Source organism: Microcaecilia unicolor, chromosome 5 (genome assembly GCF_901765095.1).
Source record: "Microcaecilia unicolor chromosome 5, aMicUni1.1, whole genome shotgun sequence".
NCBI lineage: Eukaryota > Metazoa > Chordata > Amphibia > Gymnophiona > Siphonopidae > Microcaecilia > Microcaecilia unicolor.
The window spans coordinates 235,411,136-235,436,135 of NC_044035.1; the positions used below are offsets into that span (position 1 = coordinate 235,411,136).

The 25,000-nt window shown below is 43.6% G+C and overlaps 1 protein-coding gene across 6 annotated transcripts in view; it reads left to right on the top strand.

Annotated features, from left to right (window-relative positions):
• TIMMDC1 (translocase of inner mitochondrial membrane domain containing 1) overlaps positions 1 to 25,000 on the top strand; it is a 77,965-nt gene that overhangs the window by 10,047 nt on the left and 42,918 nt on the right. For all 6 annotated transcript variants that reach the window (XM_030203893.1, XM_030203894.1, XM_030203895.1 and 3 more), the window contains 3 exons: positions 194 to 359; positions 22,068 to 22,156; positions 24,600 to 24,667. In XM_030203893.1, the coding sequence (XP_030059753.1) occupies positions 194 to 359; positions 22,068 to 22,156; positions 24,600 to 24,667 (323 nt within the window). The remainder of the gene's footprint in view (positions 1 to 193; positions 360 to 22,067; positions 22,157 to 24,599; positions 24,668 to 25,000) is intronic.

Here is a 25,000-nt window from a genome sequence, read left to right on the forward strand (position 1 = left end):
TCTGGGCTTTGAAAAAGAGGGACAAATCTAGCAACACTCCTAAGCTTTTGACTTCTACAATTGGGATAGTTGAATCTTCAAACTGAAAGCTTCTAGGGAATAAGTTTTCTCACCAGATTTACATGTAAGTAAGCAATATTTGCAGAATTCTTCAGTAGAATAAAGCTGTAAACTATGTTTTTGTGCTTGTCAGTGAGCTGCAGGGGTATCCAGAGGAGATGATGAATATCATAAAGGGGACCATGACTGGAGCAATCTTGGGCTGGGTGTATGGAGGATTGCCAGCTGCCCGTCATGCCAGGAACCAGTACATAAAGAACAGCCAGGCTGAGGTGTACCGGCATAGGCTGGAAGCTGTGGTATGTACTGATCAGGCCATAACACGTTCTGTTTTCTTTCTTCTTGAAAACATCTTTTTTTTTCTCACCTTATCTTTATGAGCACTGGCTCATAGAGCATCCAACTCTTCTTTCTCAGGTGTCACTGAATTTTGCTGTGACTGCCCATGGCTTTTAGAGGAGGGTGCTGTCCCTTAAATGCCAGCCACTAAGTGTCACCATGAGTACAATATATAGAATACAGATCAGTAGCACTTCTAGTCCCAGCCATAGAGATGTAGAGTACTGGTTACTTACAGGCCCTTTTCAGGGTCGGCTCAAGAGGTTGTGGTGCCCTGAGCCAGCTTTTGTCCTTCCAGGCCCTTTGAAGTTTTTCCTTTTCCCAAGCGTTTGCCCCCTGAATATTTTATTCATCTTTTCCCAGCTGTAATCCCCCAAGCTCCCCTAAATATTTTCTCCTCTATTTTCCCGCCTTGATGCCCTGGAATATTCTTTCCTTTCAACAACCCCCCCCCCCCCCTCCATCCTAATGGTCCAGCATATCTCCCTCTCCTTTCCCTTCCCTCCCCTCGCTAATGGTTCAGCTTATCTCTTTCCCCTTTCCCTTCCCAATGGTTCAGCATGTCTCCTTCCTCCTTTTCTTCCCAATAGTTCAGTTTGGCTTCTCCTTTCCCTAATGGTCCAGCATTTCTCCCTGCATCTCCGCCATCCAACATTTCTCCTCTCAGAGGGCCAGCATTTGTTCTCTTCTCCACCCCCCCCCCCCCCCCAATGGTCCTATATCTCTGAGTCTTGTTCCCTCCCCAGCTGGCAAACTGGCATCTTCCTTGGCCTCTTAAACCCTGTCCCCATCCTGCCCTCCCCCCACGTACTTTTTAAAAAGTTTATTTTATGCTTGGATGCATACGTTCTCATACCCTTGCAGTCTTCCCTCTGACAATTCCCGCTTATGCAGAAACAGGAAATTATCAGAGTGAAAGCTGTGGGTAGGGCACCAGCAATGCATATGCATCACTGCTGGCTGCAGCTCCAAGCATTAAAAAAAAAAAAAACTTTTAAAAAGGTACATCTGGGGCGGTTGGGGGCTTGAGAGGCCAAGGGAGATGACAGATCACCAGGAAGTGAGAAGGGCATTGGCATCGCTGCAACAGAGAGGGAGCTGGGAGGAGATCTAAAACCAGACTCTTTTTTTTTTTTTTTTTTTTTAATCTGTGCAACCCCTAGGTAAACTTCCTCTGCCTTTGGGGTATCTGGGCCTGCTTAATCTATGGGCTGGTGATGTCACAGACTCTGGTGTTTGGCAAGCTTTATTCCCGGCGCCCTGGGCCAGAGAGCCTCACCTGGTCCAAAGGTTAAGCCGGTCCTGAATCTTTTAATTACATAATAAAACCAAAGGGGTCAATTGGCATGGTTTAAGCAGGTAGGAGAGGTTCCTGCCCACTCAAGCCACACTGAGCATGCAGGCTCTTGATATTCAGCGGCACATATTCACTGGCTCTGACCGCTGTGTCACTGCCCAGGTAGTTCCAGGGCAGTCTGGTGGTAGAGTCAGGCAGGAGCTAATACTTATTCAGGCATGGCCATATTCAGGGGTAGATGCAGAAAGGCTAGTGGTAGAGCCGTATGCGGATATCTGAGCAAGTGGCTTTTATTGTGGTATGCAAAAAGATAATTGCATGCAAATTTTATGTGTGGCAAATATGAGGGGAGTATGCCAGATGCATACGCACAAGGTTTCGTGGTAAGTGCAGTTTCCATTATGTAGCTTCTCACTATTCCAGAACCTGTAGAATGGTTGTGCATATCAACCAGCAGATGGAGATAGAGAACTGAAAACTGAGCCGAGACATATCTCTCTTTGCATCCAGTCCAGCTCCTCAGGGCCCGATGCACAAAAGTTACCGAGCCAGCACTGTTCATTTTTGACCGGCTGCAGCCGGTTTTGCAAGCATGGTGTTCAGCAGACGATGCACAAAGGGGTTCTGCATGCTCTTTTTCCTCCATGGTGGCAGCCAACAGGAATTACGGATTAGTATTTACATGTGCATTCAGTAAGATGCACAGCTGTTTACAAATGATGCAAGAAAAGGACTGCCTACCTTTTGCAGGAGAAATTTTACAGGAGGTCTGAAGCAGCCGGTGGTAACTCCTGGATATGCACCAGATTTTTAAAGGAATGCAGGAGACACAAAAAAAACAAAAGATCTCCACAGAAATAAAACGCCAAAGTCTCAACCCTCCAGTGCAAAATGACTGGATGAGGGAGAGATGACAATAACAAATATATCTGCTTGCTGGTAAGTGCTGATTATATTTACTATGCTTTCAACGAGCTGTCACTTCAACATTAGACACCAGAGTGTAAAGAGTGTAGGGTGAGCAGTTTGACTCGTTGACTGGAGAGGACGTTGACCAAGTTGCCTTTCTCCTTGAGGTGGATCTTGGTGAAGATCTTCTTCTAGGGGTTTGCTTAGCCTTTGAAGGGAAGAAACTCACCAGTAGCACAGGGCTTCAGGGTCCCTACCCTGAGGAGCTGAGGCATGATGGTACCCAAAACCAAGAGGCTGTAATGACCCTCCCACCCCCCAAACCAGTATCCGACAGGGCAGCTGTGAGCTTTGTAGCAAAACCTCTCCAGAAATTCTTGTGCTGCTCTTCTCTCTTCATGCGGCTTTTATGCGTGTATGAAAGCTATGAAATGCTGTTCTGAGCATGTGCAGAGCAGCCAGGCTTGGTGATTGTCTGTTCTGCGCATGCACAGCTTAGCGACTGGCTAAGCTGCTCGCTGTTTTTACGAGCAGCTTATTTGCATACAACTTTTTTTTTGCATCCCTTTTCTATTTGAAATAGCGAAGTGTGCTTTACAGGGACTTTTGTGCATCAGGCCCTTAATGTTTTCTGTTTCCAGCAAGGTGGATGGACACACTTTTCAGCCTCTGGTTCTCAGCGACTTGCTCCTTGTCCAGTTGGTCATTTGATCCCCAGTTGAGCTTTGCAGGTGGCTTGAGTCTGCAGAGTCATATCTGAAGGTCTTCAGACCCTTTCTCTGGTGCCCCGCGAGTTTACGTCATCTCTTCCTTCACTGCTGCTGTGTTTCCTGTGGCACTCTCCTTTTTCAGCACAACAACCTTAAAAAAAAAGAAGGAAATAGGTTTGCTGGAGAGCATAGGACAGAGTATCAGTCCTGAGCCTTTCTCATGTGTGGTAAGACTTGTGCCGGCAATGGTAAGTCCAAGTAAAGTTTAACTGAGAACTACTTGGAAGGCTGCAAGTTCTACTTGGTGCAGGGGAGGGATCCTGATTCGCTGCTTGGGACACGTGCTAATAGTTGGGCTGAATGGTGACGCCTGTGGAGGCCTTAAGCGGCATTCCCACTGTGGGACCTGTTATTAGGACGTTGCAGTACTTGCAAGCTGGGAATCCCATGGAACGTGAAGGAAACGGTCGGCAGCAGCATATTTTTGGATTTGACGCAGCATCCAACGTGTTGGGGTCTTTGGGTTCTCCGGCAGGGCCGGTGCACAGTTTGATTCAACAGAGCATGTGAATGGGTGCTATTTTGTCAGGGCCGACTACAGTGAGGAGCAACCTCTGGCAGATCACATGCTGAGCAAAGCCGCCATTTTACAGCCTCAGGGCCTGACTGAACTTTTAGCTGCATCAGGATCTTTGTTTTCTCCAGAGTTTATATTGCTCTTACACCAGGCCTATTTACTGAAGCAAGCATAGTCAGAGTTGCTGCAGGGTGCTTCAGTTTCTCTCCTTGCTCCTCTCCAGCTCATAAGAGACCTCGTTTAGACCTCCAGGAGTGGGCAGATGACGCTATCTCTGCTTCTCCCTCCTTATTGTTGTAGGAGCCATTAGAGGAGGGAGATGACCTGAAAGTATTGAGGTTGTTTCATAAAGAGGAGCTCAGTACTCATTTCTGAGGCATTGGTAGTGCTTTCCATTGAGGAGCCTTCTGCTTCGGCATTAGGAGTTCCATCTTTGTCGATCATGAGTGGGCTTAGGGGTCTCACCAGACACAGGGCTGAGTGGCCTTCCCAATGCATCCAGAAGAATGGGTCTCACCAGACACAGGGCTGAGAGTGGGAAGAGCCATGGCTCTCTATCTGTTGGTTCTGGAGGAGAAAGATAGATAAATTGCAGCTTCCCAGGATGGACTTGGTTACAGTGGTGACTAAGAAGACCATCTTGCTGGTGAAAGAGGGCATTTCTCTAAAAGACCTACAGGATAAGAAGCTACAAGCCTACTGAAACATGCCTTTGAAGTAGCTTGGGCCTTCAAGCGACAGTGTGCAGCTGATTCGTGGCAAGAGCATGCCTGAAGTGGCATCGGTATTCAGCAACACAAGAGGAGGAGTGGCCTAGTGGTTAGGGTGGTGGACTTTGGTCCTGGGGAACTGAGGAACTGAGTTCGATTCCCACTTCAGGCACAGGCAGCTCCTTGTGACTCTGGGCAAGTCACTTAACCCTCCATTGCCCCATGTAAGCCGCATTGAGTCTGCCATGAGTGGGAAAGCGCGGGGTACAAATGTAACAAAAAAAAAAAGACGGGCACTATAATGCCCAGCTGGAAGTGGGATTAGCCTACTTGGAGGATTCTATTTATGACGTGTTACGGTTAGAGTCCCTTAGTCAAGGCAATTGGCGGTGGGCAGCAGATGCAACATCAAATCCATATCTAGTTAAACTGCCCTTTCGGGACAAGTGGCTGTTTAGCGAAGATCTCAGTAACTTGGTGAAAGAGCTGGGGGAAACTAAGCCACAGCGGTTGCCGAAGGATAAGCTGAAAACCTCTGGATGCCTGTATTCAGGGAGTTCTTGATCTCGATTTCGAGACAGCAGATGGTACGGGCCTGGTAGTCGGCAGTATGGTCAGAAGTTCGATTCAGGCACACCAATCTTCCTTTCTTGTGGATAGGAATTCCTCCTCTCAGTCAACTAGAGTGTCCAGAGCTTCACAGTGATGTGAGGCTGGTCCATTCTTCTCTTCCTCTGGTGGGAGGATGTCTTCAGTTTTGGGAGGAATGAGCCAAAATTACAGATCAGACCAGTAGGTTCTGGGTTCTGCATATTCTTAGAAAAGGTTGCAAGTTGGAGTTCTCCTAACCGGTCGCTCCTCTCTTCTTGCAGTCTCCTTGTCAAAAGGCAACCATGGTGGTTGAGGTTCAGGCCACCATAGATTCATTGCTGGCACTCCAGGCCATTGTTCAGTTCCCTAGGCCAAACAGGGACAGGGCAGATCCTGTGTCTCTGCATATTCTTACAAAAGGTTGCAAGTTGGAGTTCTCCTAACTGGTCGCTCCTCTCTTCTTGCAGTCTCCTTGTCAAAAGGTAACCATGGTGGTTGAGGTTCAGGCCAACATAGATTCCTTGCTGGTACTCCAGGCCATTGTTCAGTTCCCTAGGCCAAACAGGGACAGGGCAGATCCTCTGTCTACTTCATTGTCCAAAAGAAAGAAGGCACCTTTCATCTTGTCTTAGATCTCAAAGGCTTAAGTGCTGCCTCCGAGTGACCTGCTTTCATATGGAGACACTAAGAACAGTCATAGCTTCAGTTCAAGCAGGAGAATTTCTCACTGTCCTCAATCTCAAGGAGGCATACTTGTATATACTCATATGGCTGCCGTATTAGATGTTTCTATGTTTTGTGGTACTGGGCTGTCACTTCAGTTCAGGGCTTTGGTCTTCAGTCTCGCCACGGCTCCAAGAATGTTTACCAAGGCTGTGGTGGTGCTGGTGGCCTTACTTCAGCATCAGGAAATAAGAATTCACCCGTATCTCTTCAACTGGCTTATTTGTGCGTCCTATTTGAAGAGCATGGTGACGAGGGACAAAGTTGTCTGTCTTCTGCAGTCATTTGGTTGGGTGATCAGTTTAGAGAAGAACAGACTAACTCCATCGCAGATGCTGGAGTATCTGTGCTTTCTATCTGACACCACACAGGAGAGGATCTCCCTCGTGGAGCAGAGGGGGTCGAAGCTGGTTCAACAGATTCATCTTCTCCTCAGTAAAGCCAGGCCCAGGGTCTTGGACTGTGGCCAGCGGCAATAGAAGTGGGGTCATGGGCAAGAGCTCATATGCGGCCATTACAGGAATCTCTTCTCAGCCACTGGTCTCCGGTGTCACAGAAGTACAACCTTCGTCTTCCTTAGACACTCATTGCCAGACGGAGTATGCAGTTCTGGTTGTCGCCCAGGAATTTGACTGTTGGTGTTCCCTTTCTGATAACAAATGGGAGTTGGTGACAACGGATGCCAGAAAGTGGGATTGTGGATCCTATTACAAGTTCAACTGGCTCTGGTCACCTGGACAAACAGGAGTCTCAGTGGTTGGTAAATTCTTTGGAGCTCGGGACAGTTCGGAATGACTTTGCTCCCTTTCTGAAAAGGGCCCCAGTCCAAGTTTTCTCCACCAATGTGAGAGCGGTGGCCTATATTGAGAAGCAAGGTGGGACCTGCAGCCGTCTGATGGCGGTGGAAGCACCCTTCCTCTTGAGTTGGGTGGAGAAAAATCATCTCTGCTTGTTGGCAGCTCATATAGCAGGAGTCCTTGAATGTGGAGGCAGACGTTCTAAGCAGGCCCTCCTTGGACCCAGGGTAATGGGAACTATCCAGCCAGGCTTTTCAGCTAATAGTGGACCAATGGGGTTCTCCGTGTTTAGACTTGACAGGTGCTTCGGCATTCCTTTTTGTCACCAAGCTCTTCAGCTGACGGAAAGAACCGGGCTCGATAGGGATCGATGCCCTGCTGCAGCCCTGGCCGGAGACACATTTACTGTATGTCTTCCGCCCTTTGCCCATGGTAGGCCACGTGTTGAAAAGGATCATTCACAACATTTTTACCAGTGAATGATCCCAGAGCAGTGTTTGCTACGTTTTAACAACTGCACCAGCCAGGCTGATTTTAAAATGTAACAGCTGGTCACTTACTGCTCCTGACACAGCTGTTCCTTCTGATGAAACATGGCCATGTTGGGCATTTTATGCTGAACCTCTGGGAGCTTTTAATTTAGTATTAAAGACTGTATTCTTTTACAAGGTCTGCCTTTTCATTTTATTTATCTCTTGTTCTCTACAGGTTGTCCAGAGATGAGAGGCCCACATATGTTTGCTCATCTGGTTAGTGTTAGGTTAGCGAGTGTTGTGTTTATTCGAGTTTCTCCTTACTGCTTGTCTCAGCTCAGTTTTCAGTTCTCTATCTCCACCTGCTGGTTGATGGACACAACTATTCTGTAGGCTCTAAATAATGGGAAGGACTAATGGAAAGAAAATTCAAGTACAACCTAATGTCTCTTCCTTGTACATATAGCCAAACAAAAAATGAATAGGGTTTGGGTGAGAGGATTAATGTTTGAGTGTTTCTCAAAGGTGTATAATGTGTTTCACTTAGTTTTCATTTCGTCTGTGTATGATACTTGTTGCATATCAATAAAAATCTATTGTTACAGCACTTGGTCTTGTGCACCTAAATATGAGCCTTGCAAAAATACCTTACATATAAAACTTTTGTGAGACTCACATTTAGGTGCAGAAGAACAAGCACCAGCCAATCTGTCCTTTTTTTTTTTTTTTTTTCCATTCTGATGCATTCATGTTTTTACTTTCCATCTGTCTTTAAACTTTGGAGGAACTTCCTCCCACTTGCATAACAAGACAAAATCAGTAGTCAAATTTGAAAGATTGACAAGAAATCATCTCCACAAAACCAACTACACCACCCTGAACCCTAGCAGAAAAATTCTCACATTGTGCCCACATCAAAAGTGAGCACAGAATACCTAAATTAGTTAATTAGCATTCATTTTAATACAACTTGCGGCTGTATCTTCCATGTGAGTTAACATGGAATGCATTGGTTGACACATACAACCAGCATTCAATCCGTGATAACCCTACAGTTGCTTTCTGCCCACATAGCTTAAAGGCAGTCTTTTTTTTTTTTTTTTTTTCCGTCTGCTTATCTACCTTTGTGCTGATACTGAATATTGAATTGCACCCGCATAATTTTGCTGCCTGATCCTGGATATTCAATGCCTGTGCCTGGATGTGGCCCAGCATTGAATATCCCGGTTTATATTTCAACTTTTTTATTGTGAAAAATCAAAGCAATACAATATAAACTTCAAGCATAGTGTGTATACAATTTGCCTCTTCTATTTCTCTGTTTAAATACAACATTTACAATTGACTGCCTTAAGATAATATGATCCCCTTTCCCAGCTCCCCCTCCCACCCTCTTACCCCTCCCCCTTCCCTCCTCCCCCTCATCACCTATCTCCCTTCCCCCCACCCCCCCCAATTATCCCATGTTGCACACCATACACTGTAGTTGTTATCCATTATTCTATGATAAGGTATTAACAATGAGACTTCTTCCTTTCTGAGTCATTTTATCTAAGTAGCATCCCCATATTTTAAGAAATCAGATTTTCCTTTTTGCAGTGCCCTTTAGCCTCTTTTGCCTCCCATACCAGTAATTGATGTACCCGGTTGCGCCAATGCCAAAAAGTCGGTGGATTGGCTGTAGTCCAATATTGCATAATACATTTCTTCACTACAAGACATAATTTTCGATATAATATTGTCAGCGTTCAGTCTCGATTGTGGCTCTTTCAGATCTAGCACTAACTGCAGTGGATTCATTTCTACTCCACTGCACAGTATACAAGATAGGTAGGTAGCTATTTGTCTCCAGTAGCGCTGTATTAATACACATCCCCAAAGCGCATGATATATAGTATTATCATATCTATTACATTTCAAACAAAGAGTTGTCTCAATACCCCCAGACTTATATAATTGAACTTAGGTAAAATAAGCTCTATGAAGCACCCTATACGCACATTCCCTGTAATCTGCACCCCCTATTATGCATGGGATATCTTTTATCTGTGCAATAATATCCCAGGATTCCAAATCCCACCCCACCTCCTTTTCCCATTTCTGTTGAAGCTGGGTCAGCTCCTTCCCAGGAACCAAGTCCCATAGCTTCTGATGTATGTGAGATATAGATGGAGCATTTTCGGAGATCTCATCAAAAAAATTCTGTATTTTATTGCCCAGTTTGTCCCTCAGTGCTTCTTTATTTAATGTTTGTATGTAATGTTTAAGTTGACAGTGCGCGTATCTGTCACCCCATCCTTGCTCCCCCTGTGCCAACACCTGCGACAGCGTTTTAAATATTTCCGTTCTCTCCCAAAACATCTGCTAAGCAGCTCACTCCTAGTTGTTCCCATCTATCAAAAATTTCATTCTCCAGCCCTGGCACAAATGCCGGATTGCCCTTGATACTTAGGAATTCAGTTGTTCTCGGGTCCCCTCCTAGTAATGTCCCTAAGAATCTCCATGCTTCTCTTATGGGCATAAGCAGAACATTGTGTCTAAATCTATGTGGAATCTCATTTTTCTGTAAATGTACTAATGTTATATAATACTACTACTACTACTACTACTATTTAGCATTTCTATAGCGCTACAAGGCATACGCAGCGCTGCACAAACATAGAAGAAAGACAGTCCCTGCTCAAAGAGCTTACAATCTAATAGATAATGATATGGGCTAAAAAGCGCCTCTTCCATCTCAAGAGGTGTGTGTACAGGGGATTGAGCTATCCAATCTCTCACCTGGTGCAGGAGGCATGCCATATTGAAATATTTAATATTGGGAATTCCCAAGCCCCCTTGTCTCCATCCTCCCAGCATATATTTCCTCTGCATCTTAGCTCGTTTCCTGGCCCAGCAAAACCTGAACACTAGATGATACAATTGTTTTATATCTTTCTGCAGCAACGCTATGGGCAGGGTCTGTAGTGTTTAGAGCCATCTCGGCAGTATCACCATTTTAATGAGAGAAATCCTCCCCGTCAAAGACAACGTCAGGGTGCCCCATGAGTCCAGTTGTTGTGACGTCTGCTCTAATAGCTTTGTAACATTTAGATTATATATCTCCCTCGGTCTAGATGGCAGCAAAATACCCAGATATGTAAAATATTTATTTGCCCATATATTCGCCCAAATATTTCAAGGGGAGTCCTCCCAGCCACCGGTTTTTGGGTGTCTAAATTTATCGCGAGAGCTTCCGACTTATCTATGTTTAATTTGAAGCCCGAATAGTCTCCATATTCTCGGAATATCTCTATGAGATTCTCCAGCGTCTCCTGCGGCTTCGTTATTATCATTAATAAATCATCAGTGAACGCTGCTAGTTTGAATTCCTGGTTTCTGATTTGCACTCCAGGAATTGCTGTACAACCATGTATGTCTCTTATTAGAGGGTCTAATTGAAGCGCAAAGAGCAGTGGCGACAGAGGGCACCCCTGCCTGGTCCCCCTACTAATCTGGATTTCGCCTGATACATTACCGTTTACCAGCACTTGTGCTCTGGGTGAACAATATAATGCTCTGATCGCCTGCACAAAACTGCCATGAAATCCATATTTCTCTAGCACCGAGTATAGAAAGGGCCACTCCACTCTATCAAACGCTTTTTCTGCGTCGAAGCTAATCATTAAAGCTTGTTCGTTGGAGTGACCCAATCTTTCCAAGGCTGTGAGAATGCTCCTCAAGTTTTTGGTGATTGATCTGCCTTGTACAAATCCCACCTGCACTTTATGAATAAGGTGAGGTAGTACCCTGCCCAATCTATTTGCTAGAATTTTTGCAAACAATTTTGCTTCTTGGTTGAGTAGGGAGATAGGTCTATAAGAAGTTACCAGCTTATCGTCTCGTTTGGGCTTGGGAAACACCACTATTCGGGCCATGTTTAAGTGGTCGGGCATCTTACCCTTCTCTATCCATTCATTAAACAGCTTGGCCAAGGTAGGGACAATCGAGTCCCCCATCAACTTATAAAATTCTGCTTTATATCCGTCTGGGCCTGGAGCTTTACCGGATTTGCTCTGAGCTATGGCCCAGGAGACTCATCCTCATTAATCTTGGCATTCAGGCGATTACAATCACTACTCTGCAGTTTTGGGGCTTGAATACCATCCAAGTATAGCTTTCCCGGGAGTCCCTCCGGGTCTGATGCCTTATATAGATTCTGATAATATGTTTGGAAGGCTAACTTGATTTCTTGGTTGGTATGTAGAAGTTTCCCCTCTGCACTTTTAATAGTTGTTATGTTTCTAGAAGCGTTTTTAGATGCAATGAGTCGAGCTAAATATTTGCCTCTACTACTATTACTATTTAGCATTTATATAGCGCCACAAGGCATACGCAGCGCTGCACAAACATAGAAGAAAGACAGTCCCTGCTCAAAGAGCTTACAATCTAATAGACAAAAAATAAATAAGGTAAGCAAATCAAATCAATTAATGTGGACGGGAAGGAAGAGAGGAGGGTAGGTGGAGGCGAGTGGTTACAAGTGGTTATGAGTCAAAAGCAATGTTAAAGAGGTGGGCTTTCAGTCTAGATTTAAAGGTGGCCAAGGATGGGGCAAGACGTAGGGGCTCAGGAAGTTTATTCCAGGCGTAGGGTGCAGCGAGACAGAAGGCGCGAAGTCTGGAGTTGGCAGTAGTGGAGAAGGGAACAGATAAGAAGGATTTATCCATGGAGCGGAGTGCACGGGAAGGGGTGTAGGGAAGGACGAGTGTAGAGAGATACTGGGGAGCAGCAGAGTGAATACATTTATAGGTTAGTAGAAGAAGTTTGAACAGGATGCGAAAACGGATAGGGAGCCAGTGAAGGGTCTTGAGGAGAGGGGTAGTATGAGTAAAGCGACCCTGGCGGAAGATGAGACGGGCAGCAGAGTTTTGAACCGACTGGAGAGGGGAGAGGTGACTAAGTGGGAGGCCAGCAAGAAGCAGATTGCAGTAGTCTAAACGAGAGGTGACAAGGGTGTGGATGAGGGTTTTGGTAGAGTGCTCAGAAAGAAAGGGGCGGATTTTACGGATGTTGTAAAGAAAGAAACGACAGGTCTTGGCAATCTGCTGGATATGAGCAGAGAAGGAGAGAGAAGAGTCAAAGATGACCCCAAGGTTTCGAGCTGAGGAGACAGGGAGAATGAGAGAGCCATCAACAGAAATAGAAAACGGGGGGAGCGGGGAGGTGGGTTTGGGGGGGAAAATGAGAAGCTCGGTTTTGGTCATATTTAATTTCAGGTGGTGTTGAGACATCCAGACAGCGATGTCAGACAAGCACGCTGAAACTTTGGTTTGGATGCAAGGTGAGATATCAGGGGTAGAAAGGTAGATTTGGGAGTCATCAGCATAGAGATGGTAGGAAAAGCCATGGGATGAGATTAATGAGCCAAGGGAAGAAGTGTAGATAGAAAAGAGGAGGGGACCAAGAACAGAACCCTGAGGTACGCCGACAGGCAGAGGGATAGAAGTAGAAGAGGATCCACCAGAGTGAACACTAAAGGTGCGGAGGGAGAGGTAGGAAGAGAACCAGGAAAGGACAGAGCCCTGGAATCCAAGTGAGGACAGGGTATCGAGAAGTATGCTGTGATCGACAGTGTCAAACGCAGCGGAAAGATCAAGAAGAATGTCTGTACAGTTGGAAACAGTAGTAGGCCTGTGATTTCACTTCTCTATCATGTAACAGTGAGTTCAGAGCCGTTTGCAATACCATCATCTCTTGTCTAATGCGATTACATGGGGTCAGGCCATACTGTCTGTTCAGTTTACCTAGTTGTTTTTCGAACCTCACAATTTCTCTATCTCTTGTTCGTTTATATTGTGTAACATAACTTATAATTTCGCCTCTCAAAACTGCTTTCGCAGCTTCCCAGTAGTTAGTGGTTCGTACAACCGAGCCCTCATTAAAATGCTTGTACTCAGCCCACTTTGCTTGTAAATATTCCCCAAATCGTGTGTCTCTTAGTAAATAAGCCAGAAACGTCCAACCTTTTAATTTTTCTTCTTCCCCACCTCCATTCCATTTCAATCTTACTACCGAGTGGTCTGATATAACACAGGGATCTATGTGTGCCTCTGTGATGGTTGTTAATAGAGCACTGGACGCAAGCAAGTAATCAATTCTAGACGAGGAACCATGCGCTCTAGATTGGTGTGTGTATTCTTTGTCTAGTGGATGAAGGGTCCGCCAGACATCAATTAAATCAAGCGTTGTGCAAAAATCTGGCAAGCCCCTAGTACTTATCCATCTACTATCCATTGGAGGGTGAGATCTATCCAATATAGGATCCCAAGTCATATTAAAGTCTCCTGCCAGCAGCATGGGCAGTGTTTCTAGTTGCATGATTTGCTTTAGCAATTTCTTATAAAATTTTAAATCTATAACATTAGGAGCGTAGACACTGCCCAAGATTATTTTTTGTCTGTTTATTGTAACTATGCAAAGAATAAATCTTCCCTCCGGATCCTTTACTATTTTATGCACCTGGGCTGCTATTCCCTTCCTAAAAAGGATTGCCACCCCTCCTTTTCGTCCAAGAGCCGCAGAAGCCACACAGTCAGCTACCCACCATTTGGCCAATTTGGTATGCTCCACGTCTGACAAATGCGTTTCTTGAAGCATCACAATATCTGTCTCAATACGTTTAAGATGTCTCAGGATCTTTGATCTTTTGATTGGGGAGTGTATACCACCCACATTCCAAGATGCTACCTTAATCTGTTACCCTTCGTTCCAACCATTCTGTCCCTTGATTCTCCATTGCACCTGAGAGAAGCCAGCCCAGCCCCCAGCCTCTCTCTTTTAGATACCAGTCTCTCTCCATCTGTAGCATTTGATTTCTTAGTTTGCGGTGACCTCTTTCATGATCTCCCCTTACCATCTTATCATACCACATCGCTATCAGTCCTACAGTGTAAGTTTGAGTACCTCCCCCCTCCCCATCCCTACCTTCCTGCTGAATCCCTTCAATCCCCCCCACCCACATCTGACTTTGTATTCTTCTTAGCCCCTCCCCTCCCTGAAATCCTCCCCCTCTATCCCCCCCCCAGTTCTCCCAGTCCCTATGGAACTAGTCACGTATAACCCCCCTCCTTCCAGTCATCCCCTTAAGCATTACCTGCCCTCCAGATGGTCGTGCCCCTTCATAATACCCCTGCTTCTGTGCTACCACTTCCCCATTGGTGAGCCCTAGTCCCTTTGCAGATATGTCATTCCCACTAAATATGCAATCACAATCATTTAAGCATGTCCAAACTTGCAACACCCTATATATCTACGTTATCAATAAGAGGCTAAAGTCTTTCCCAGAGGTATCTTATGGGTTAGACAACAAACCAATCTTGTGTAATCAAAGCTTCTTGCTAGCATATCATCTAAGTCCTACAGCAAACTAATCATCAACATTCAAAACATTATGCAGCAGTCCCAGGGTGAGATACCTCGTTCCCCTGCCCTCTCTTCGTCCTCTGGGTCAACACAATTAGCATCATTGAGGGCTCACTATTATTTTGCAGTCCTATCCTCTTCCCGGTCTCTCATTGAGAAGCTCATGTTGTGCAATGTGTCCTTTCCTTGGTCAGCGATACCCCTCAAACGAACACCAAATAAGTAGCCGCAGGTAAACCTCCCAAGGAAACCAGATGGGGTCTGCTAAGGCCACTGAAATCAATGTACATCCCATCTGTCCACCCGGTAAGGTGGGTAGTCTGCAGCGCGAGGTTCCTTGGGTTAGTTAAGCGCATAGTAGTTGTTGGTCCCTCAGCTGCGTTGCACCACACTTTTGGAGACCGACGTCCAATTGTAATAGTATCTGCATCTGTCAATCATCAATTACGAACCATATAAAGTCAAACATGTTTGCCGAAACTGGCTTCTCACAACTTTAAAAAAAAAAAAAGCAACTTAATAATCTGACCCGTCTGGATTTCACCTATCATGTCTTCTTCTTGTACCTCGTATAGGTACCCTAAATGCATTTACAGCGTCCCGATATCCTCAGTTATAAAGTATGTTCCCAGGTTAATGGGCTATCATTATTGTCTAAAGGAGCTTCTAGTTAGTTCTTTGTTCTGCACTCCAAGATCATGGTATCACGGATGTCCAAGTCTCTGAATTTCCAGCGCCAGACGTTATAATCTCTTCTCCAATATTCATTCATCTCCAGTTGTAAGAATGCGTTTAACATACTCTTGGGCTTCTGGTACCGAGGTACAGATCTGCGTGCCAGATTGGTAGAAGATATTCAGTTTAGCTGGATATAGCAAAGCAAATTTTATTTTATGTTGCACCAGCTGGGAGCAAATTGGGGAAAAGCTTTTCCTCTGAGCAGCCTCTGCCATGGAATAGTCCTGGAAGCAAAGGACTTTGTTGCTGTTGTAGTGCAAGCCCGCTCCAGCTCGCATTTTTTTGCATGATGACAGTTTTGTGATGAAAATTGAGCAGTTTACAAATCAGCACCCTAGGTTTGCCGGTGTTTTGCCTCGCTGGGCCCACCCGGTGCGCCCGCTCAATAACCAGTGGGCCCAGTTCTGCAGGTAAGGAAAGTTCTTTAGTGAGCCATGTCTCCAGGAAGCCCGTAGCTCTCTGTCCACGATTTCCTCGGGTAGACCCACAAATCTGAGATTGCTGCGTCTTGAGCGGTTCTCAAGATCTTCAAGTTTTTCCGCTTGAGTTTCCACTGTTTTCAGTAGTTTGGAATATCGTTGCTCCACCGCATTAGCCTGGTCCTCGAGGGCCCCAGTGCGCTGTTGGAAGTTGACCACATCTTGGCTTAATTGAGTCACATGCGATTGTAGACCTTCTAGTTTTGCTTCCAGCCCTTGTAATTTCCTGTCGAGGATGTCTTCTAAAGCGTGAGTGACTTCCCCCACGATTTCAGCTGTCCAGACTGAGCTGACCGTAGCGCGCGACGGACTTGCTGGAGCCGCCATCTTGTCCTCTCCAATTTTGCTCTTGTCTTTATCCCGTCGCAATGCTTTGGCCGCCATCGCCGATTTCCAACACCAAACACAGTTGTTGCGTCGCTAAGGTGTTAATACAGACCTTTCCAGGTCTGTTTTACATAAAGTTACGGGGTTCCGATACGGGGATAGCTGGAAGGAGCATGGAGCAGAGCTTTTAGCAACCGCTCTCGTGCATAGCGTCACGTGACTCCGAATATCCCGGTTTAATTCTACCCACAGCAATTGCTGGCCACTGCAGGCTGAAAATGGACCAGAAATGTTATAATAACCATACTAACTAACGACTGCACTTGGGTGTAGGTAAATTTGTGGGCTTGCGCATGTTTTGTTCCTCTACAATGAATGGAAATGAGTACAAATAGACCAAATAACATATTACTTAAACACTCTCTAGTCAACTTGGACTGTTTCAGAGTGATGTGTAGTAGCTTTGTGATGTCATCAAACATTATTAAAGCTATCTTATGATTGGCTGGCACCAGCAATGGGTGTGGTATTAGAGTATGCCCATTTCTCTGATTTGGGGATATTATCTTGAATCAGTCTAGCAAAGTGGGCTCCCCAGTCAGGTTTTCAGGATATCTCCAATGAGTATTCATTCACAAAATAAGGGTAAATAAATATCAATATAGTTGCAACATATCAATCAAACTAATGTATTACCACAACTATGAATTATCTCACAATTCTTTAATTTATGTTACAAAGTACTTTAAAAAACTGTTAAATCAAAGACCACGTCATTAAGTGCGATATACAAACATCCCTTATGTCTAGATAAATTGCACTATATAAATACATCTTGCAAACCACATAGCATCCACACCATACTCAACAAGGGGAAAAAAAGTCTAATCCAGCTGTGATGTACTTATCCCAATGATGTTCCAAACAGTCTCCCCTGAAAAATCCAGATTAGCTCACACACTATCTCGAGATGTGATCATCAAATGTCCAAGCTCAGCTCCATGGGAATTATATGGATTAGATAAATCAACTCAGCAGAACTCAATAATTCCACAATCCCAGGTGTGGTAAATTACTACTACTACTATTACTTATCATTTCTATAGTGCTACTAGATGTACACAGCGCTGTACACTTGAACATGAAGAGACAGTCCCTGCCCGACAGAACTTACACTCTAATTAGGACAAACAGGACAAACAAGAGATGCCACTCTGATCCACTAAAGGTAGATTAAACCATCAAAACCACACTGAAGCTCATTTCTGTAAAATACCAAACCCAACACAATCCATGTTTCGCTCCACTGAGCATCATCAGGGGTTGGACATCTAAATATAGAATAAGTCACTATATGATTGTCCCCTTTATACACACATCAAACAAACCATCACGTAAATTACAAACAAACATATTACACAATACCTTATACTGCTGAAAAGGCTAACGGGCGAAAAAGAATGCACTCCAAGTCAACACGCCACACGGCAGGTACACCAAAGGTGCCCACACATGCGCATCAGGCTTGCCGGAAGTTCAGCTTTTTTTGAAACTCACAAAGTCCAATCCCCTACACACTTAACCAGTCAACTTCTTTGTTGAGCCCATGTGGTGCCACTGTATTCTACATAAAAATCAGTCGCTGTTCTTTCTTAGAAAGTATTAGAGCAATATTACCACCCCTAGTCCCACTTGGCTGACACAAAGCTACAAACCTTAATTGCTCAACTGAATGTCCTGCCTCCACCCAGTCAGTCATTACGCGCACGCAACCTGAAAACTTGACCGTCAGAATGAGGCACCCTAATTTCCGTAACTTGCTAAGCATACTGACAATAAGTACAACGCCCAAGCTACATACCTCGATTCCAAAATTGCTGTGGACTGACCACCATTATTATCATAGCAGAACAACATAGCCCCTAAATTCCTGCCACAAGTAAATGTGAACATAGGCATATCTTGAAACTGAGTATGTATCGATAAAATGAACCAGTGTTTCTTGATGATGTCTACTACCATACTAGTGGCATAGATATAGGGTAATATACATATAAACTATCCACTATTTTTTTTAACAACGTTGACTGTCTAAGCCACTCCCGTTGCGCATTGTAAGCTCGTTTGAGTGCCCTACATACCGTTTTAGGGAGATATCCTCGATGTTTAAAATGAGTAATCATGGATCAAGCTTGCTTTTGAAAATCATAACGAGAAGTACAGAGTCGACGTATCCGAAGGAACTGACTTCCCGATATACTATTTTTCAAAACTCGAGGGTGGTGACTGCGGTAATGTTATATAGCATTATGGTCAGTATCTTTGTGTTATGACTGAGTAACAAACTGGCCATTTGTCCATTTAGTATTGATGTCCAAAAAATTTAGATTGGGTCCTCCCATATGATGAACAAAATATTGGGATCTCTTGAATTTAAAAATTCAATAAAAAGTTGCAAAGTATCTAAATTCCTCTTCCAAATAAGGAGGATATCATCTGTATAACGCATCCACCCTACCACCTCAGAATGATTTTGAGATGAATAAACAAATTTTTCTTCAAACTGGGCCATATATAGGCATGCAACAGTGGGTGCGACCATGGCCCCCATGGCCACTGCCTTAGTTTGATGGAAAAACTGATTTTCAAAAACAAAGAAATTACTGAATATCACCAACTTGGCTATCTCACTTAACAACGGTACCATACCATCAGATAATGATAAAGTGTCCAACAAGTGTCTAAGCATCTCAACAGCAGGAGCCTGAGGAATGTTGGTATATAAAGCAGTGACATCTAGTGTCACCAATACAATATCATCCTGTTCTCTAACAGAATATTGGTCTAGCAAATTCAACAGATGTCCTGAATCCTTAACGAAAGACATAATCCGATACAGACACTGACGGGGTTCTAAAAGAGAACCCCTATTAGAAACAGTGGGACTCCCTGGAGGATGAATGAGGGTTTTATGTATTTTGGGAGCAAAATAAATAATCAGCACCATAGGGAACCGATTAATCAAATATCTGAACTCCCTTCTTGAAATAATGCCAGATTTGTTGGCTTCAGATAGAAGAGCAAACATGCATTGTTGATAGTAAACTGTAGGGTCATCATTTAATTTCACATAAAACGATTGATCGAACAACTGATTCATCACTTCCTGTCAGCAATCCCACCTGTTCTGCACAACCACACTACCACCCTTAGGCCGAAGTATGACAATAGATGTATCCATTTGCAAATCACACAAAGCCCTCTTCTGCTCGCCAGTCAAATTATGATGACCTCTCACCAAATCACACTCCCTGATTCCCAGATCATGGAGCACCCATTGATGGAAAGTGGCAATCGCTAGATCTATTGGGCCATATGGAACCCAAGTTGAGGGCCAACAATATTTGTGCAAAAAGGTCTGTGGAACGTCATCAGATACAGAAGAATCAATGTGACATCCGATTGTTTCTAGTAGGGGTTCTGTTTTTAAACCCCTATCTCAATTTTTATATACTTTGCAACTTTGTATTGAATTTTTAAATTTGAGAGATCCCAATATTAAGTTTGTACATCATATGGGAGGATCTGATATAAAATTTTGGACATCAATATTAAATGGACAAATGGCCAGTTTGCTACTTGGTCATATTGCAAAGATACTGACCGTAATGCTATATTACATTACCGCAGTTTCCACCCTCGAGTTTTAAAAATAGTATACCGGGGAGTTAGTGTCTTCGGATACGTCGACTCTGTACTTCTCGTTATGATTTTCAAGAGCAAGCTCTTTCAAGAGCAAGCTCGATCCATGATTACTCGTTTTAAACATTGAGGATATCTCCCCAAAATTGTACGTAGGGCAGTCAAACGCACTTACTGTGCGCAATGTCAGTGGCTTAGACGTTCAACATTGTTAAAAAATACAGTGGACAGCTTACATGTGTATTGCCCTATACCCATGCAACTAGTATGGTAGTGGACATCATCAAGAAACATTGGTCCATTTTATCGATACATACTCAGTTTCAAGATATGCCTATGTCCACGTTTACTTGTGGCAGGAATTTAGAGGAAATGTGGTTCTACCATGATAATAATGATGGTGAGTCCATTGCTATTTTGGAATTGAGCGTGTAGCTTGTGGGTGTTGTACTTATTGTCAATATGCTTTGCAAGTTACAGAAATTAGGGTACGTCATTCTGATAGTCAAGTTTTCAGGTTGCATGTGCATACCGACTGTAACTCGGCTACAGTATATGCAATCTGTTGTCCCTGTAATTTATGGTATATAGGGCAAACAAATTGTAAAATCAAGTTTTGAATAGCGCAGCATTTAAGTAACCTGCGGTTGCGGCAGTTGGAGGCCCCTCTGGTCTTTCAATGGATGGAGGTGGGACATTCAGTTGATCAATTAGGGTTTGTAGTTTTGTGCCAGCTAAGTGGGACTAGGGATGGTAATATTCCTCTAATACTTTCTAGAAAAGAATATTGACTGATTTTTATGTGAAATACAGTGGCACCACATGGGCTCAACAAAGAAGTTGATTGGTTAAGTGTGTAGAGGATTGGACTTTGAAGGTTTCAATAAAAGCTGAACTTCCGGCAAGCCTGATGCGCTTGTGTGGGCGCCTTTGGTGTACCTGCTGTGTGGCGTGTTGGCTTGGAGTGAGTTCCCTTTCGCCCGTTAGCCTTTTCAGCAGTATAAGGTATTGTGTGATATGTTTGTTTGTAGTTTATGTGATGGCTTGTTTGATGTGTGTATAAAGAGGACAATCATATAGTGACTTATTTTATATTTAGATGTCCGACCCCTGATGATGCTCAGTGGAGCGAAACACGGACCATGTTGGGTTCAGTATTTTGCAGAAACGGGCTTCAGTGTGGTTTTGATGGTTTATTCTACCTTTGACTGACTCAGCGTGGCATTTACTGCAATTGTGGGATTATTGAGTTCTGCTAAGCTGATTTATCTAATCCATATAATTCCCATGGAGCTGAGTTTGGACATTTGATTATCACATCTCGGGATCGTGTGTGAGCTAATCTGGATTTTTCAAGGCAGACTGTTTGGAACATTGTTGGGACAAGTGCATCACAGTTGGATTAGACTTTTTTCCCCTTGATGAGTATGGCGTGGATGCTATGTGGTTTGCAAGATGTATTTATATAGTGCAATTTGTCTGGGCAGAAGGGATGTTTGTAAACAGCACTTAATGATGTGGTCTTAGATTTAACAGGTTTTTAAAAATATTTTGTCATACTTAATAAAGAATTATGAGATAATTCATAGTTGTGGTAATATATTAGTTTCAATGAATATTCATTGTGGATATCCTGAAAACCCGACTGACTGAGGAGCCCCTAGGACTGTTTTGGAACCACTGGTGTAGCATAAAAAGTAGAACCCCTTGATGTTATAAAAAGCTTCACATTTCTCTAAACATTATTAAAAAAACATAGCATGATAGTTTCTTAAGATAAGCATACCTTTCAGTTAAGTGCATTTTGAAGGCTTTTTCTGCATCCTGTATGTGCTTTTATTCCCTCAAGCAGCAGCACTGAGATTTGAAGCCCAGTTACATGTTTAATATTTTCATTTGCTAAGACATGCTAACTGCTCAAGGCTTTATAGTGCCAGACATCCAATGTGTCACTATCTTTGTGACATCACCAGTATTGTGAAATCACCATTCACAGTGAAGTGCTGAATTGTTGGGCAGTTATTAACCTTCCTCAGCCTTTGGGCTATATTCCTATTTTTGCACAGGGTTTATGATGTGATTGGCACCAATGTCATAATGCTTCCACAACCAGTTCTGGGTTTGTATGTTTATGTAACCTGATGTGAACGTAGTGTCACAGAGGCCATGAAGATCTGACTTTCTCCTTGTTTTAGAAACTTTTTAACCTGGCCTCTCTTTTTCTTACTTAGCGTTCAGCGCACAATGCTGCACTCAGGGGCTTCATCCGCTATGGCTGGCGCTGGAGCTGGAGGGTGGCTGTTTTTGTGACAATATTCAAGTAAGTAACTATTCTAAATAATCACTTGTGCCCTCAGCTCTTGTGAAACTGAGCTACAATTCCAGAACTTTAGAAGGGGTAAAGCCAGGACTGGCTCAGCAAAGTCCCTTATGGCAAGCAGTTATGTGGCCATTCTGGGCTTGGAAGTGTCACGTTACTTCCCTTGGAATGGGCTCTGCTTTACTCAAGTGTGTGCTATTTGTAGATCCAGTGAATGTTATGTAATTTGTGACTCACTAGAATTTCTGTCCATAAGGGTTCAGGAGGTGCTTAAGGATTTCAGAATTTTTCAAAAAGATATGTTTTTATTGAGCACTTTTTGACTAAGGCGTACATATAGATTTAACAGTTACCACTTCCCAGGTGTAGGTCTCAGTACTGCACATGTGGCACAGCTGGCTTTTTGTTTTTCCAACTCAGTAGAATGTTGGAAATAAAAAATTTTTGAACCCTATGGGGGGAATTCTATAAATTGAGCTGGAAAAGTTTGGCGCTAAGCGCCATTCTACAAAGATTTCACACCTTTTATAGAGTAGGGCTTAGCACCAGTTCTTGTGCCGAACTCTGGGTACCAGACTTACGCCTGCTGAAACATGGTGTAAATCCATGTGCCTAAACTGGGTGTGGAAACCCAATATTATATAACACTACACGCTACTTTTGGAATGCCCATGCCCCTCCCATGGCCACACCCCCTTTGGGGATGCACACTATAGGATTTTGGTGCCCAGTGTTACAGAATACCACGCAGTCAGATGCAAGCACAAATCTTAATTGTTGGCAATTAGTATCAATAATTGGTTTAGTACCCATTTATTGATGGTTAACGGCTCATTAAATAATTAAGTTGTGTGCGCATCTTTGCAGCACGTCCAAATTTGGGCGCCATATATATAATCCAAGCGTTTATGTATAATTTATTTTTTTGGTGAGAGGGCAAAATAACTCTCCAAAAATGTAATGAAACATTGATGATGAAAAATTTGGTGTGGGGAAGGAGGGAAAATCAGTGAAAAGATACACGTTCTTTTTCTACTTTTCACACTGTTAATGTTTGTTAGTTCTCTAATTTGTAAACTGCCTTGTGATGCTCACAGGAAGGGCGGTATGTTAAGTTTTAAATAAACCATAAGCCACTGAGTTTGAAAATGAGCCATATCTTATCAGGGTTCCAGAGAAGTGATGTGCCCAGAGAAATGGCCCAAACATTTGCAGTTTAGAGATGTTGATACATTGAAACACAATTGTTAGAGTATTGTTCCTTTGAAACTTCACCTGCTTTCTCCTCTCCTGGTGAAAAACTCAGAGGAACAAACACAGACGTACACAGTTGCATCTATAGATGTATACAAAAACATATATACAGACACAAAATTACAAAAATACTGGGTCTATGCACAAAAAAGTTGGACATTATTTCATTAGATTTTTCCCTGCATGTTTTCTCCACCAAGCACTCCCTGCTACTACACCCTATCCCTGCTAGGTTGGCTTTTAGTGATTCAGATGTGCATTTCATTTTCTTATTTGTACATTTTGAAATCTAGTGAATAAACCATATAGCTTTCCAAATAATTGCCACATACTGTGATGTCTGAACTGTGCTGATTGCTATGTGTATGGCCTGGCTAGAGTGCCATTCTTTAGCTTAAATATAAAGGGCTAGATTCAATTAATGGTGCCTAAAGCTAGGTGCTGGGATGATCTGTCCTAAGCTAGTATTCTGTAAAGGGTGCTCTGTGCGGAGCGTCGTTTGTAGAATACTAGCGTAGTGAGCATGCCTGCCAAAGGCCAGTGTAAATGCTGGCGCCCATCTGATGGCAGGCGTACAAATTCAGGTATTCTACAACATTGCACCTAATTTCTGGGAACACTCCTGACCCACCTAAACCTCCTCCATGGCCATGCCCCCTTTGGAGTTGCACATAATGAAATTTAGATGTGAATGTCCTAGAAAAAGGTGTCGGGCAGATTTGCATGTAATTCCTAATTACTGCCAATAAGTGCTCATTAACTCCAATAATTGTTAACGCCTGATAGGCTGATTAGTTTATGTGCAGATCTGGGATCTGCAGCCAAATGTGGGTAGCCTGTACAGAATTTGGGGGGAAATGTGTCCTTTCAGATCTGTTGACAGTGACATGTATTGATTAGATATATTATGGCACTTTGTTTCATGTTATTACTCTTTCCAAACCAATGGAATGTTTGAGAACCACTCCATTCAAATTAGCCCTTCCCGCCTCCCCTGTAGGTCATAGAGAGAGACACACACATACACACATTTGACCTATGCTTCAAATGCTTTCTCACTTGATTATATTGGTGGTTATTTTACAGTGCTTCTGGAGGGGCTGAGGGTTCCTACTGAGGAGGAGACATGTCTTGAGACTTTTAATCATAGCTCAAGGATGTCATTCTGTTTTCCTTTCTCCTTGTCCAGCACAGTGAGCACTGGTCTGGCTGTGTACCGAGATGACTACGCTCTCAGTAACTTTGTTGCAGCAGGAGGTGAGATATTGACTTTTCTACTTGCTCTGTTTCTTAGCAGTTCATAGAATGGTAAATCAGTGCTAGTGATAACAGACGATAAGTGTTCTTGCCATTCTGTCTTGTACAGTTGTTATTCATCGTGCATGGTACACTTACACCATACCCAGAGGTATTTATTTTAGAGTAGGTGAGTCTTTTTTGGGTGGGGGGGGAATGTTGTGTTAATGACCATTTGAAGGAGAATTGCTATATTTCTCTTTCATTTGGGAAAAGTCATAAACAGCTGTGCAACCATGTGGGAGTTTGGAGATTTGATTCTCCAGGGACAAGCAGAATATCGAAATCCTTACA